Raw genomic sequence first — 13,616 nt, 5'->3', positions numbered from 1 at the left:
TCCCAGACAATGTGTGGGCTGTATTTAATTCGACGATTAACGACAAAGGTTAACGACTTTTGTTGCATAATTAAAATTGAATAACCAACCGGAATATACATCGCCTAATGAGGTAATTTATTAAGAAGTTTCAAGAATTTCTTAGGGATATGAATGTAAAAAAAAAACCGTTTTTTTCTTCACCTGTCGAAACACGGGAAGCCAACCTCTAGAGGAAAGTTCTCTTCTGTATTTCGTGACAATCAAACGGTAAAAACAGTGTTGGAATAAAGAGACTTACTTCGCCTTAGCAAACGTTAAGATCAAATTTTACCTTTGGTTCAACTTCTTAATTCAGTTTTAAAATCTTTAGCATACCCTGTGTAATCCAAGACTAAAAAAAAAAGACATTGAAAATAAGGCAAAACAAGTTTAGTTTTGTTTTCTTCGAAGTTTCCAGCCTGCTGTAGCTTGATCATGTCTACTTTTGGAAAGCCGTACCTCTCGACACGCGCCAGAAAAGAGGTACAAATACACTTTTCCACCTTAAATGAGGATTTTAAAATGCATACACTTGTGTCTTGTCCCACTGCAAGAACTAATAGCACCTTGAGAGTTTTCAAATGTTCCAGACGCTCTCAACTGAGGACAGGCACATGCAAGGTTAAACATTTCAAACATAACATTTCAGTTATTTTTGCATTTTAGAGTACTTGCAGGACAAATGTGTATGACCATAGCAGCGTTCGGTCGAAGTTAAGTGAGGAAATTAACATTCATTGGTTTCTTTTTCTCTTTTAAGGCTACAAAACATCAAACAAACAAAAATAGCTAAATGAAGGCTGATCGGAGTCGTCTTGCTTCACAACAACCGTCACACTAAGATACTGTATTGATTCATTTGACATAGCTGCTTAGTTTTTAAAAATGTGAATTTGCATCTTAGAATTAAATGTGTTTGCTAACCCCAGGCTACAAACTGCGAAGAAATAAATAACTTTTAAAGGTTGGTTTTTTGAATATCGAGTATCTGAATATCTTATGCAGTTTTATTCCAATGGTTGTTGAATCAATTCACCTGCGGCTTCTAGTGAGTACTTTTTAATATTTTAAGATACATGTATTTTGAGCCGTGGGCAGTTGTTTGTCGCAGCAAGGCTCTCTCGTCAAGAATCAAGAATTATAACACGTCCTGGAATTAAGGACAAAGGTGTAGGTTGGTGTCATGGTGTTCTCACAATTCTTAAGCGGCGAAGTCGTTCAATTCGTAAATGTTTTGTTTGGTTAACAGAAAGAAAATTTATCGACATTTTATTTCCTTTGATCAGAAACCTTGTTTGATGACGACAGAAAGATTTTAATGACTTCACAAACTTTTCTAACCGACAGAATACCGAATCCGTGCCAAAATTTTTAGCTGATATGCAACCCTCAGCTGGAGAGTTTTTCAAGACCAACCCGCTACAGTCCTGTTTATCCCCCTGAGATAAGTTTCATAGTTTTCTATATACAAGAGCGACCGAATTAAATTTAAAAGTCGTCGTTAGGGAGCATGTCTGAATGGCTAAAGAACCAAATATTGCGTTATGAAAACTTTTAAACTATGTAAGCCATGTTATCAGAGAAATACCAGTTTGAAATTTCTTTTAACCTTTTTTGGTCTAAATTATATTTCACAAAGGCTATCAATAACTCTTTTACATTTGCTATTTCTGTTTGCAGATATATTGCTAAACTGCGTTTCCAGATTAGCCTAAAATGCACCACCAGGTGGGATGAGGTTTCCTAAGGTTACAAGATAGAGAGTTTAATTAGGTGCTGGCGTAAATTTCCAGGCTTATTTTTTTAATCAATAAAGGTAAATTTGTTTTTATCCATCACTTAGGAGTTTTAAGTATGAATTTCTGACTTCCTAAGGTTTTTCTTTGAATTCGACCTCCCGCTATGCCAGCTCTTTCATCTGAACCTGCGTGAGACATCTGTGAACACATTTTTATCTATTTTTGAGTAATTATAACTAAGATTGTAGTGCAGCTTTTTTGATCAGCTTAAGGATTACATCGTTTTCTGATAACGGAATTCATCTCTAAGTTTAAGGCTTTTCCCTTCTTTTTGCATTTTTTTTGTGGCGTCACAGGAATGACCAATTAAGACAGGCACGGCGTAGGCTGTATTTATAAATGAGAGGCTTGGAAATGAGCGGCGGAGACGACAATTTGTAGGGGAGGGGGGGGGGCAGCCTATCAAAAAAAAACTGTTAAATCTAGATGCTCGGAAATGTTATCCATCAGATATTCTTTCAGTAAATTTCCGACAATTTTTTGTTTAAAGTTCTAGCTTCTTGAATTTTTTTTCGTTTTCTTCCTCTTATTCTTTAAAGCTGAAAGAAAATAAAATGTTCTCTTCGCAAAATTTAGGAGGGCAAAAGCCCCCACTCCTTGTTATGTTAGTTAACTACCGTTTGAAAAACAAAATCAAGAGACAGTTATGGACACGTGGAAATACGGGATGGAAGAATAAGAACCTGAATAAAAAAATTTTAATGAACAATTAACGATGGTATCTCAGAACAGAAAGAAATAATTGTTTGCAAATTTTATCCTCAGAAGAAATCTCAACCGGTAAAACTTGCGGCAGTTTGTGCTTCGATGAGAAATCTTGCATAAAATAGCTAGCAAGACCAGGGACAAATCATCCTCGGTCAGGGTAGAAGTTTTCAGTACTATAATTAATTTGCAATGAGATTTTTCCTGATAATGTTTCTCTTATATTATTGAGACTGAAACTTTTCTCCTCGAGTAACCCTTCATCGAACGGCCCAAGCAAACATGACTGTATTAATGAAACTCATGAAAGGACTATGAGCCACGCTTCACTGTGATTGGGCAGAAAGACACAAATATTTTCTGGCCCCAATCAGAAGCCAGAACAATTGCAACCGTTTGGAACTGGTGTGATAATACAATATCCCCAGGGACTCCTTGTCCTGGCTTGAAAGGAACTAAGACCCCCTGGATCTCTGAGGATGAGGGAAACAAGAGAGATCCATCCATTGTTAGTACAATGACAATTTGCTCTTCAATTGGGAGGGGTAGGGGGATTTTGAAAAATGGCATTTTTGGGAAGAGTAGGCAGGTATCTCAATGTGATTTTGATCAAAGCTTGATTCTTCATAACATTTTCATTATTAGTATCATCATGATCATGATCATAATTACTATTATTATCTTAATTTTCAATAGTGTTGCATTCAATGTCAGGTCAGAACCCATCAGTAAGTAGCTATGAAGCTATTTCCCAATACTAATGAAGAAAATGGACATAAACACAAAAATGACATTGAATTTATTAAAAACTATTTGCATTAAATAACTTTTACACAATAGCTTTTAAATTTATAAAATCAAGTTTTTCCATGCATTCTCAATATCTGCTGAACTTTTGCAGACTATAATATTAGGGTTTGTCTGCATTACTGCGTTTTTTTGAGGTGTCACACAACAACACTTCCCTGATTCCTTCCAGAACAATGTTGTGTGACATCCCAAACAATGGCCACACAAGAGCCTATGAAAGAGTCCATAAATTTTGATGTTAGATCTCTTGACAAGTCAGCTACATTTCAAAGTCATGAATTAAATCCTATCAAGTTGTATTCTCTCCTTTTAACGACAATTACAGGGTAGGCGAAGCATATGATAAACATGTCACAATTGTCAAATATACAATATACTTGCACAGTTATACATAGTAGAAGAGTTTGGGACTAAACAACAAATTAAGAGTTTTGATAAATTTGGTATGTGGCTTTTACTTTGTAAGAAAGCTTTTTTTAATATGAATGGGACACGAGTCCATCACAGGCTACCCTCATAAAGGCTTTAATGTCAGCTTTCCTTCAGAGTTTGCCAGTATCCATTTATATCTGGGGTGGAGAGAGTCGCTGTGGAAGTTACATGTCCTGCCCATGAATGTAATACTATGACCTTGCTGAGTCTCAAACCTGACCATTTTTGACCTGGAGACCAGCACTTAGGCAAGCCCTAATTATTCCATAGTTAGACCCTCTCAAATAAAAATGTTTCTTTCAAGCTGTATGCCATTCATTTTGTGAGAAATTACTTGACTAGAGGATTTGGAGTTGTATCAACTAAGATGGCAACCCTTGACTAATTTTTTGGTCCATTACCATCACTAGTAGATGGAAAATGTAAGAGGTTACATTGGTAAACACTACTCTTTGAGCTGAAGGATTCACATGCCAAGAAAAGTCAGTCTCCAATCAACCAGACTACCATCATAATGATGATGCTTTTGCCTCTTTTAAACATAAAAAAGCAAGATCCCATCACCGGATGAAGCGATTCAGTTTCACAGGTCAGTTTTCTGTCCTTGAACGTTCCCGCCTTTAAGTAGACTATGAAACTTATTTCAATAAACTAAATATACTTCCTGGTCAGCAAGCAACCTGGTTGCTGTGACCATCCTCAAGTGATTTTTCAGGACTTTCCTGGTCGTCTGCAGAGCTTTGAGACTTCTGACTCAAACAATCATTGATCTGACCAATAAGTTCTGCACTGACATTGTTTTCAAACAAAACAAGTTCTTGCATTTTTGTGGGGTAATTAGCAATAACAGCAAAGAACATCTCTGCTCCCTTTTCACTCACCCCACATCCTTCCAAATCAACAATTTCTAGTGAAGAGCTTGCAGCCAGGGCAACAGAAAGCACACCAGCACCATAATCACCGATGTTGTTGTAGTCAATATAAAGATTTCGTAACTGTGAATTTGCAGCAATGGCTATGGCAAGTTGGGTCCATCCCAGATGAGAAACTCCATGGTTTGCTGACAGTGTAAGTTCAACGAGTCCCTCTCTTCCTTCAGTTGAGGGAAGAAGTGTACAAATTTGTTTGATACCATCATCTCCGAGTTGGCAATCACCAAAATCAAGAGATTGTAGTCTGGGATGTATCTGAAGAGCAGGCATCAAACACTCCAGGCCCTCATCTCCAAGAGATGTACCATGCAAGCTACAAATGCAAAATATAATGATTGAAACATGTGAGAAACTGCCAGCCATCTACATCTCCCAACCCCAATATGAGTATTTCTGTGTGGACTCCAAAAAAATCTTTAGCAGGAAGGAGAAAGGAGGTGGTGTTGTTGGTGTAATAAAACTTACCTGCTCTTGGTGTTGATTTATGGAAAATTTCTCAGGGAGCTGAAAAAGACTGAATTTTGCTGAAGAAGGGAATTTTGGAGGGGCATGGAAAGGGAACCCCTAAACCTGAATCATTGGATTGTTTCAGTATGATTGCAAAGGAAATACACTTATAGAGAAATGTTTCAATAGACCTATTTACTGAACTGTTAAGTTCCACTTAACTGAAAGCTTTGCATGTGTTCTTGAGAAAACTTGCGGCATCTCTCCAAAAAATTTTAAGATAAAAAGTCATTTGAAAGGTGCTGTGAAGCACGAAATACAGTAAGTCGGGCAAAGAATGATAACTCTTGTCGACTTCATCACTACAAGTTAGTGTGAAGTGGTGGTTGTAAGTTAAAGTACAAGCTAAATCGAATGGTTGTACTTACAATAATGATGTGAGATATTTATTAGCTACCAGAGCCTCGGAGAGCCATTTGATTCGGTGCTTTCCGTTGCATACTCCCAAGTTTAAATTAAGCTGAGCAAGAGATTCGCATTCTTTCAAACTGTCCATCAACTTCTTGAAATCTTCGTCATGAATTCTACAGCCCCGTAGAGACAGGATTCGAATGCTGTTGTCGTGCAGCGAGTCACAAATTCCCTTGACCTCGGCGTCCCTAAGATCTTCGCCAGTAATTTGAATGGTTCCCAAGAGCATTTCCGTGAGGTTGTTAGTTGATATATAAGGCAATCGTAAACAGGATTCAAATAAATTCGTCTTTTACTCGTGGACTTGTTCAATAGATTGCCATAGTTACCATTCCAACCGAGTCTAAATAGGGGCTAATGACTGATAGGCACAAGAGACTGGGTTCAAGCCCAGGGTCTCCGAGAAAGAAAAATTATCAAATTGACAGGAAATTGAGGAAATCAGCGAGGATTGATGGATGTGAGTTGGCCATTTCAGTATATGAACGAATCAGTATAAAAAAAATTAGCGAAGCATAATTTCGAAATTTGTGCAGATTTGAACGAGGGTGTTCTAAAGAAACATTGTTTTAAAAAAAAAATTTTGACCATGTTCTCTCCATACCTTTCAGTTTGCTACCCATATAAGAATACTGGTTAGAGCCACTGTGCTAGAATCACACCATTTGAACTCTTGATGTACATTTTGTTCATTTTCAACTCCATGAGAGCAATCAACTCATGTTTCCTGATAATAATTCAAACTACAAAAAAATCCTGTTTGAAAAATCAAACTCAACCTGGGTTTTTGTTTCTCTGAAATATAAATTGCTGATAAAGCAAACCAATATGTATAAAATTTAGAACTGTCTTGCATATGGAATATAATCTCATATAGTCTTGTTAATTTCATCTCGATATTTTCATGGCTTAGAACCTGCTGGCCTATCTACTTCCAAGTTAAACAATCAAATGAAGCCTCAAAGGTAATTTAGTGTTAACAACTGGGTTGAAAACGTAAATTAGCCACCGTAAAGGGTACAAAAGCTGGCGTTTTGAGCGTTAGCCCTTCGTCAATTGCTCTGACGAAGGGCTAACACTCGAAACGTCAGCTTTTGTACCCTTTACGGTGGCTAATTTACGTTTTCAACCCAGTTGTTAACACTAAATTACCTGCTATACTCTCCCACCGACGCAGCACCACAGTTTCGTTAGAAACTTACCCCTTTATTCAGAAGTCTCAAAGGGTCTTAAAGAAAGTGCACACCAAAGAACTCTTTACTCAAGCATTTTATTCTCTTATTACTGTTACAAGCTAAATTATGAACACTTGAAAAACCACACTAACCAGATAGAGTAGCACATCTTTTATAGCTACAGAAAAAAAATATAATTATAATAATTATGACCATAATGATAATGATAATTAAAATTCTGATAATGGTAACAAGAAAGATGATGATAATGATAATGATAAAAATCACCACTAATTATAAGTTATTATTTGTGATGAATTAACAGTGGTCATAATCGCTATCCCTTTAGGAATATATAATCAGATCCTGACTCCCTCTAGATAAGTAATACTCTTAATTAGTAATTTTTTTTCTATTTTTCATTTTTCTTCTTCAAATTACCCCACCTGTAATTATAAAATATTTATTATTTCAGTATAACCATGAGCAGAAACCCTAACCTGCACCACCTGAGTTAATTAATAATTTCTATAATAAGCAATATGTCTAAGAATTAGTTGCTCTTTGAATTTTCATGCAGCTATATTAATTAGCCCTTATTGGCCTTTATGTCAACTGTTTTTTTTTTCTTCCTGTTTTTCTTTCTATGTAAAAAAACAGCAAGCCTAGCCCAATCAAAGAACTTCAGCTACTTTGGCAGCTGTATATCTATATAATAAAAACTAATATACATGCATGGTATGTATTTCTAAAATACAATCTGTCATCATTAATAAGAGAAATTTCTGCAAAATATCTTCATTTGTCCATCAACATATTTGTTCAGTTGATATTATCACTACCTAATATATTACTATCATAATTATAACATAACTGTTTTATACTCCAAACAGAGCTAAAAATTAAATCAACATTGACACTAAATTAGCTTCACATCTTCCAACATGCCCACGTCATAACTTCCAAAGCTGAGATTCTTTCTTGCTGTCACAAGCTCTGATCATAAGTTTCTTGGTTGTAATGTCGACCTCAAGGCATTTATTGTCATTCTCATCATCCCCTAACATGATAGCTCCATTTTCATGTCTCCATTTCTGCCATAAAAAAAAAGTATGCTGTTTACAGTGCACTACTTGGGGGATTATAGGGAAAGGGGGATGGGAGAGGGGGATGGGAGAGGCAGATGGGAGAGGGGGATGGGAGAGGGGGATTACGAGAAGGTGATGGGTGAGGGGGATTACGAGAAGAGGACTGCAGAGGGGCAGAATCTCATCCCAATCAAACTTTTGATTGGCCTAGTAATGCACTTTTTAATAAAATTTGTCTCATTGGGAATGAAATTAACTGTTTCAAAACTTACCTTGGTCTTCCTGGTATGCTGTATCTTGACTTATTTTTAAGTAAGTCCTCATAACAATATCATTTGCAATACAACTAGGGCATATTAATTCATCAAACACCCCCTTATGAGAATAAAGCAGCTAATTTCATAACAGACATTAGGGGGAAAACAATTAAGACCCCAGGGGTGACTAGCTTCCAGGATGAATACATTTGGTGGTGATACCCCTTTAACCCTTTGACCCTTTGAGTGACTAAAATCTAATTTCTCCTTACAACATAACCCTGAATCTCAGATTAGGGTGACAGGAATTGAGGAAATGATCAAAAACTAAAGATGCTCTTATTTTGATTGTAAAACAAGTTCTTGTTGTCAGGACCTTAGCTAATGCACGGTGAATAGTAAGAAGAATATACATACTGCTGTTAGGTGTCTAAGGTCAAACAAGAATAAATATGACCTCAGATGTCTGAAGGATCCTTTAATTCAAAATCATCACTATCAGCTTAACCCTCTAACTCCCATAAGTGACCAAGACAGAATTTCTCTCTACATTATTTATACAGTAACAAGCAGACAAGTGATGAGAATAGAGAAAAATATCAATTTTGGGTTATTAGCTAATCCAATACCAAATTCTCTAAACTAACATCATAAGAATTGTACAGCAGACAGTAAGGAGAATTGCTTATGTGATCTTGGGAGTGAAAGGGTTCACTGACACTGTAAGGATGAGAGAGCTGGAAAGCACACATTGCTTTGGCATGATACATGATAGAGAGCTTTTGATTGAATGCTGTAAAATCAGATTAAACCAGTTGAGAGAAGTCACAACACACACCAATCAGTACAAAGAAAAATAGCCTAAAGAGCTAGTAAATACTCAATTAAAAGTAAAAAACAAGCAAACTGGCTAAAGCCCAGCAAACAAGGATGACCAAGTTATAATCGGTTTAAGTTTTGCATCTGATTGGTTGATGCATGAGTTTTCTCAACAAATAACAGAGCAAAGTAAAATAAAAACAATGTAATCTTAGATTGTTTACAACACTCAATTGAATACTCTGACAATCACATATATGTGTTCAGCATGTTAAATGTTCTTTTCAGCTGAGCAGATCTGTCACAGAGGAAATGAGCTCTTACCTGATTTATGTCATCAGTATCACATGTTGCTGTCTGTACTGAGCTTCCATAAAAACCATCAGCAGACCTCAAGCAAATGTCATGAACATAGTTTTTGATAAACCCATTTGATAAAGCCCAAGCCTATCAGAGGAAAACAACAGTGAGACAAAATAATCACTACTAATAGCATAAGAACCTGAAATAGAATCCAACATTGTCCTCAGAGGTTGAATAGCATGATGACGTCATAAATATCATGTTCCTCAAAGGCAAGAAAATTCCGGTTTCTCCTTACATTACCCCATTTTTGTAAAGAATAGAAGTGTAATTTAGAAAAAAAAATCCATAAGAACCACTTTCTTTTAACCCTTTAAGTTCCACTGGTGACCTTGACAGAATTCTTCCTTACATCATCAGTAGGATATCAGGCAGACAAGTAACCAAAATACAGAAAAATGTAATTAAGGGGACTATTGGTTGATCCAATTCCAAATTCTCCAAACTAACATCAAATGAATTGTATAGTAGACAGTAAGGAGAATTACTAATGAGATCTTGGGAGTTGAAGGTTAAATGACACTGTCTTTCTGTTTAACTGTCTATCTTAAGAGTGATTCAATTGCAACATAATTGTAACTTATGGGGTTCAAGCCTTAGGATGAAAAAAAAAGATTAAATACAGAAAATTTTAACTTGAGGCCTTTGATGATATAACAAATTCAATCTTTCTCAGACTTGTTTCTAATATCAATTAAAAGTAAAAATAAAATTTATTATTGCACTGCATATCTAATAAAAGAAAATGAAATGTATTTTTTTTAAGTGGCAAAAATAAAAAACAAGAAGTCATTTTTATGTGTAATCAAACCAAAAATTAAAACTCATAACATTATATTTAATTTTACCAAAGGTTTAAGTGTCTCAAAAAGGTAAAATTAAAGGAGTAAGAAGCAAAAGAAGTTATGAGCATACAAAATGAAGAGAAGTTCACCTGGTTTCTTCCTTCACCATGGCATTCGTACAATTCAACATCACTTCCTGTTGGCTGTTCCACTGAATCAATACACATTTCATTTTTAAAAGCACTTGATCTTATATCTCTTCCCCTAGTTCTATAATCATTCAAACATGTAAACAAATTAACAACAAACACATCACCAGATGCATTTAAACTCAATACAAAATCAAGTAATAGTTGGTATAACTTTCCTAATATACTCTTTAGGATCTGCATGGTAACTTACTTCAACTGAGTGTTAAAAAACAGATCATAAAGTGTACATATTTCATGGGATACAGATAGGACTAACATTTTTCCAAGAATTCCTTGCATTGAAGAACTGAATCAAACTTTCCACAAAGATGATGATATGGAATTCAGGAAATTTAACCTACATTAACTTGTAAAATTTTTGGCCTTAACTCACTGGTTATGGAGATGACACACTTGAAATTTGATATAAACTATGTGTAATGCTGATTTTAATAGAGATTTATGTAATATGTACTGGATCCAAAGCTGAAATCATGGCAGATTCATTAAAATAATGAAGGAGTCACTTCTCCTTGATATTTGGGACTGGCTTGGTGGGATAATGGTCAGTACACTGGTCACTCATGGTTGAGAAGTCTGGGATTGAGACCTGACCTGAGCTCACTATATGTTGTGTTCCTGTGAAAGAAACCTTTATCTCATTATTCCCTTAAAAAGCCTCTCTCAACTCAGGACTTATAAATGGGTGCTGGAAAATTGTTATGGATGCCTGGTGAAATGCTGGAGGGTAAAGTTGCAATGGACAAACATCCCATCAAGGGGGAGGGGGGAGGGGGAGAGTAGCAATAATCCTAGTTGCTTCATGCTGAGGAAATCAGGATAAGCTCTGGCTGGGTGAGCCACTTAGCTGACCAGTACAGAGTTTACTTTAATTGCTTTTTTTCTAAGTTTATTTTCTTATCAAAGATTAGTACCTCAATGATGTAGCTGTTGGAGTATATTCTTCAACTTTCTCCTCTTTATTTTGATTTACTCCGTCACTTAATACTTGCAGAGCCTGCTTGGCTTTTTGGTGCCTCTGTAAAACTGCCTCTCCTAGCTTTTTGACCTTCTTATCCAAACTAGTCACTGTCTGATTTATCTTGTCATTGAAAGTCTTCATAGCATTAATTGTAGCCTTTTTGCTCTCATTCACCTTTTCACTGCAGATTGAAACAGTTTTTGAGTTTCACACAATAGTGCACATAAGATTTACTGAAAAGAGATACTGATTTGGAGACATGAAAAACTAGGATGTGGTATGGAAACTGACAGAGGTAAATGGATGAGGTGAACCACAATCATGGCAAGTCAGTAAGGAAGTGAATGCAAGGTTCATGCCAATCCACTTATCATCCTGTGCATCCAATGGTACAAAGTAAGAATGAGGGAAAATTGGTGAGATGAATAGTTTCATCTACTAAATTCCTCATAAACTTTAGTAAATCATAGTCAGATTGTGGATGAAAAAAATTTATATACCAAGCATACAATCTGTTCTAATAAATTATTAGAATAAGGCCACAACAACAAACTTTTTCTGTCCCCATTCTTTTATGTTGTGCGCCAACAAAATGATCCGTGGTCTAAAACCCTTTACACCCTAACATCAGAATTCATATTCTCAAAACTACTCCCCATACATTTTTTATGGTACTGACAAGAAGAATTTGACTGTATATTCTTGTGACATTCAAATTTGATTCATCAGGGATATGAACGAAGACATAAGATACCAATCTCTCTTAGACGTCACTTACAGTCAGGCTATTAAAAGACTTTTCTCTTTATCCCTTTAATTTTCCTTGTTGGAGGTTGGTGTAAGATTAATTAAAAGAATTAAAAGCACTGAATATTCAACTGAAAAATTTGAATTTGGACTCACCTCAATAAACTAATCTGCTCTTGAAGATAATTACCCACTGATACCATCTAATGCAAATGGGGAATATAATTGAAATTAATGCATTATGTACAGATGGGTCATCTTGTTTCTTAATTCTCCTTACTGTCTTAACCATACAGTTCTTGTAATGTTAGTTTCAATTGGAAAAATTGTATTGAATCAACTTATAATTCCCTAACTGATATTTTCCTTTATTCTTATCTTTTGTCTGCTTGATAATGTATTGATATTGTAAGGAGAAATTCTGTCTCGGTCACTCATGGGAGTTGAAGGGTTAATCTCTTGACTTTGACATTAGTCACAACCTTGACTGGAATTAAATTCCTATGACTAATTAAATTACCATGCAGTGCAATGGCAGACTTTTTCTATTTTTCTTTACACCCTTAGCTTCACACTCATCTCTCCCTTTCTGTAAATTAGATGGCAGTCTCCATGTTTTTGGTTTTTTTTTTAATTTTTCGGAGGAGGTCAAAAGATACCAGCAAAATATGGAGCAGAAAAAGGTTTATTTTTTTCTTTTCCATGAGGAATTCAATCTCAGACCTTCAATTCCCATCTCTGATGCTCTACCACTGAACCACAGAGACTCAACAATGAGCTTAAGGCTACTGTGAGGTCTCCATTTGACTCACATCCTGTACACTTCTTTCTCTATTTCTAACCAAGCTTAAAATTTACCATCTTTCTTAAATTCTATTTATGTGCATACATGACATTTTCAATTTTGCCAATCCCAGCAGAATGCCAATGAAAGTACTGACCAATGAGATTCCTGGGTACCATATCCTTTTTTCTTAAAAAAGAAAGAATGGGGGGGGGGGGGAGGGTGAGGAGGGGGAAGAGGCAGGAATTAAAACAGGAAAAAAAAAACGTTGATTGTCAATCAACGGGAAGAGTTCCGTTTGATCCCAAACTATTCTTAACCAAACCTGTACTCCCAAAAGCTTCTCATTATCTTCACCATTGTGTGGGGTTACACGGAATTCTTGCCCTTTTAAATCAATTTCAGTCGATACTAGTCAGTCATCTTTTATAGGCCAGTCGATAACACGTGAAAAGTACCTGCATATTTGTGGTATCATAAGCTCGCGTCCAAAACAGCGTCCTCCACACAAAGAAAATAACAATCCAGGTAACAACGCACAGGAAGATCAAGATTTTCCTCTGCATTTGGCCACGGCATATAAGCTTTACAAAACTTAGACACGGAGAATCCTTTGGGATCTATTGGCCACTTGCAGTTGAACCGGCGCAAATGCGACTTCAATTTCAGATTTCAGTTACACTGTTCCTGATTAGATCTTCAACGATAAGTGCATACAATCTAATTGACCTCGAAAGAAGAGGAAACCCGTTTGAAGTTTCTTCTTGGAAACCAGTAGTTGTGTACATTAGAATACAATAAAAAATTG

At 36.0% G+C, this 13,616-nt stretch overlaps 2 protein-coding genes across 2 annotated transcripts; both read right to left on the bottom strand.

Moving 5' to 3' along the window:
* Nucleotides 1–3,301: 3,301 nt before the first annotated feature.
* LOC131784799 (leucine-rich repeat-containing protein 73-like) lies at nucleotides 3,302–5,963 on the bottom strand. The gene is made up of 2 exons (XM_059101629.2): nucleotides 5,575–5,963; nucleotides 3,302–5,012 (listed from the first exon to the last, which is right to left on the bottom strand). The coding sequence occupies exons 1-2, from the start codon at nucleotides 5,844–5,846 to the stop codon at nucleotides 4,436–4,438; spliced, it is 849 nt and encodes a 282-aa protein (XP_058957612.2). The 5' UTR covers nucleotides 5,847–5,963; the 3' UTR covers nucleotides 3,302–4,435.
* Nucleotides 5,964–6,871: 908 nt separating this feature from the next.
* On the bottom strand, nucleotides 6,872–13,609 carry LOC131784801 (uncharacterized). The gene is made up of 6 exons (XM_059101630.2): nucleotides 13,267–13,609; nucleotides 12,181–12,227; nucleotides 11,231–11,458; nucleotides 10,254–10,374; nucleotides 9,281–9,403; nucleotides 6,872–7,886 (listed from the first exon to the last, which is right to left on the bottom strand). Exons 1-6 carry the CDS (start codon nucleotides 13,372–13,374, stop codon nucleotides 7,746–7,748), a joined length of 768 nt encoding a protein of 255 aa, XP_058957613.2. The 5' UTR covers nucleotides 13,375–13,609; the 3' UTR covers nucleotides 6,872–7,745.
* Nucleotides 13,610–13,616: the final 7 nt, after the last annotated feature.

The sequence above is a fragment of the Pocillopora verrucosa genome, chromosome 7, assembly GCF_036669915.1.
Source record: "Pocillopora verrucosa isolate sample1 chromosome 7, ASM3666991v2, whole genome shotgun sequence".
In the NCBI taxonomy this organism is placed as follows: Eukaryota; Metazoa; Cnidaria; class Anthozoa; order Scleractinia; family Pocilloporidae; genus Pocillopora; species Pocillopora verrucosa.
Note: the sequence above shows the minus strand (reverse complement) of the source record. Positions and strands in the feature narration are given on the sequence as shown.

Bases quoted from the DNA above. Each gene is read 5' to 3' on its own strand.
- LOC131784801 (XM_059101630.2), bottom strand. From the start codon at position 13,374: ATGCAGAGGAAAATCTTGATCTTCCTGTGCGTTGTTACCTGGATTGTT. The intron at 11,459-12,180 runs GTGAGTCCAAAT...TTCAATCTGCAG, and splicing joins GAGCAGATTAGTTTATTGAG to TGAAAAGGTGAATGAGAGCA. The intron at 9,404-10,253 runs GTGAACTTCTCT...TTCCTCTGATAG, and splicing joins ATGGTGAAGGAAGAAACCAG to GCTTGGGCTTTATCAAATGG.
- LOC131784799 (XM_059101629.2), bottom strand. From the start codon at position 5,846: ATGCTCTTGGGAACCATTCAAATTACTGGCGAAGATCTTAGGGACGCC. The intron at 5,013-5,574 runs GTAAGTACAACC...TTGCATTTGTAG, and splicing joins AAATATCTCACATCATTATT to CTTGCATGGTACATCTCTTG.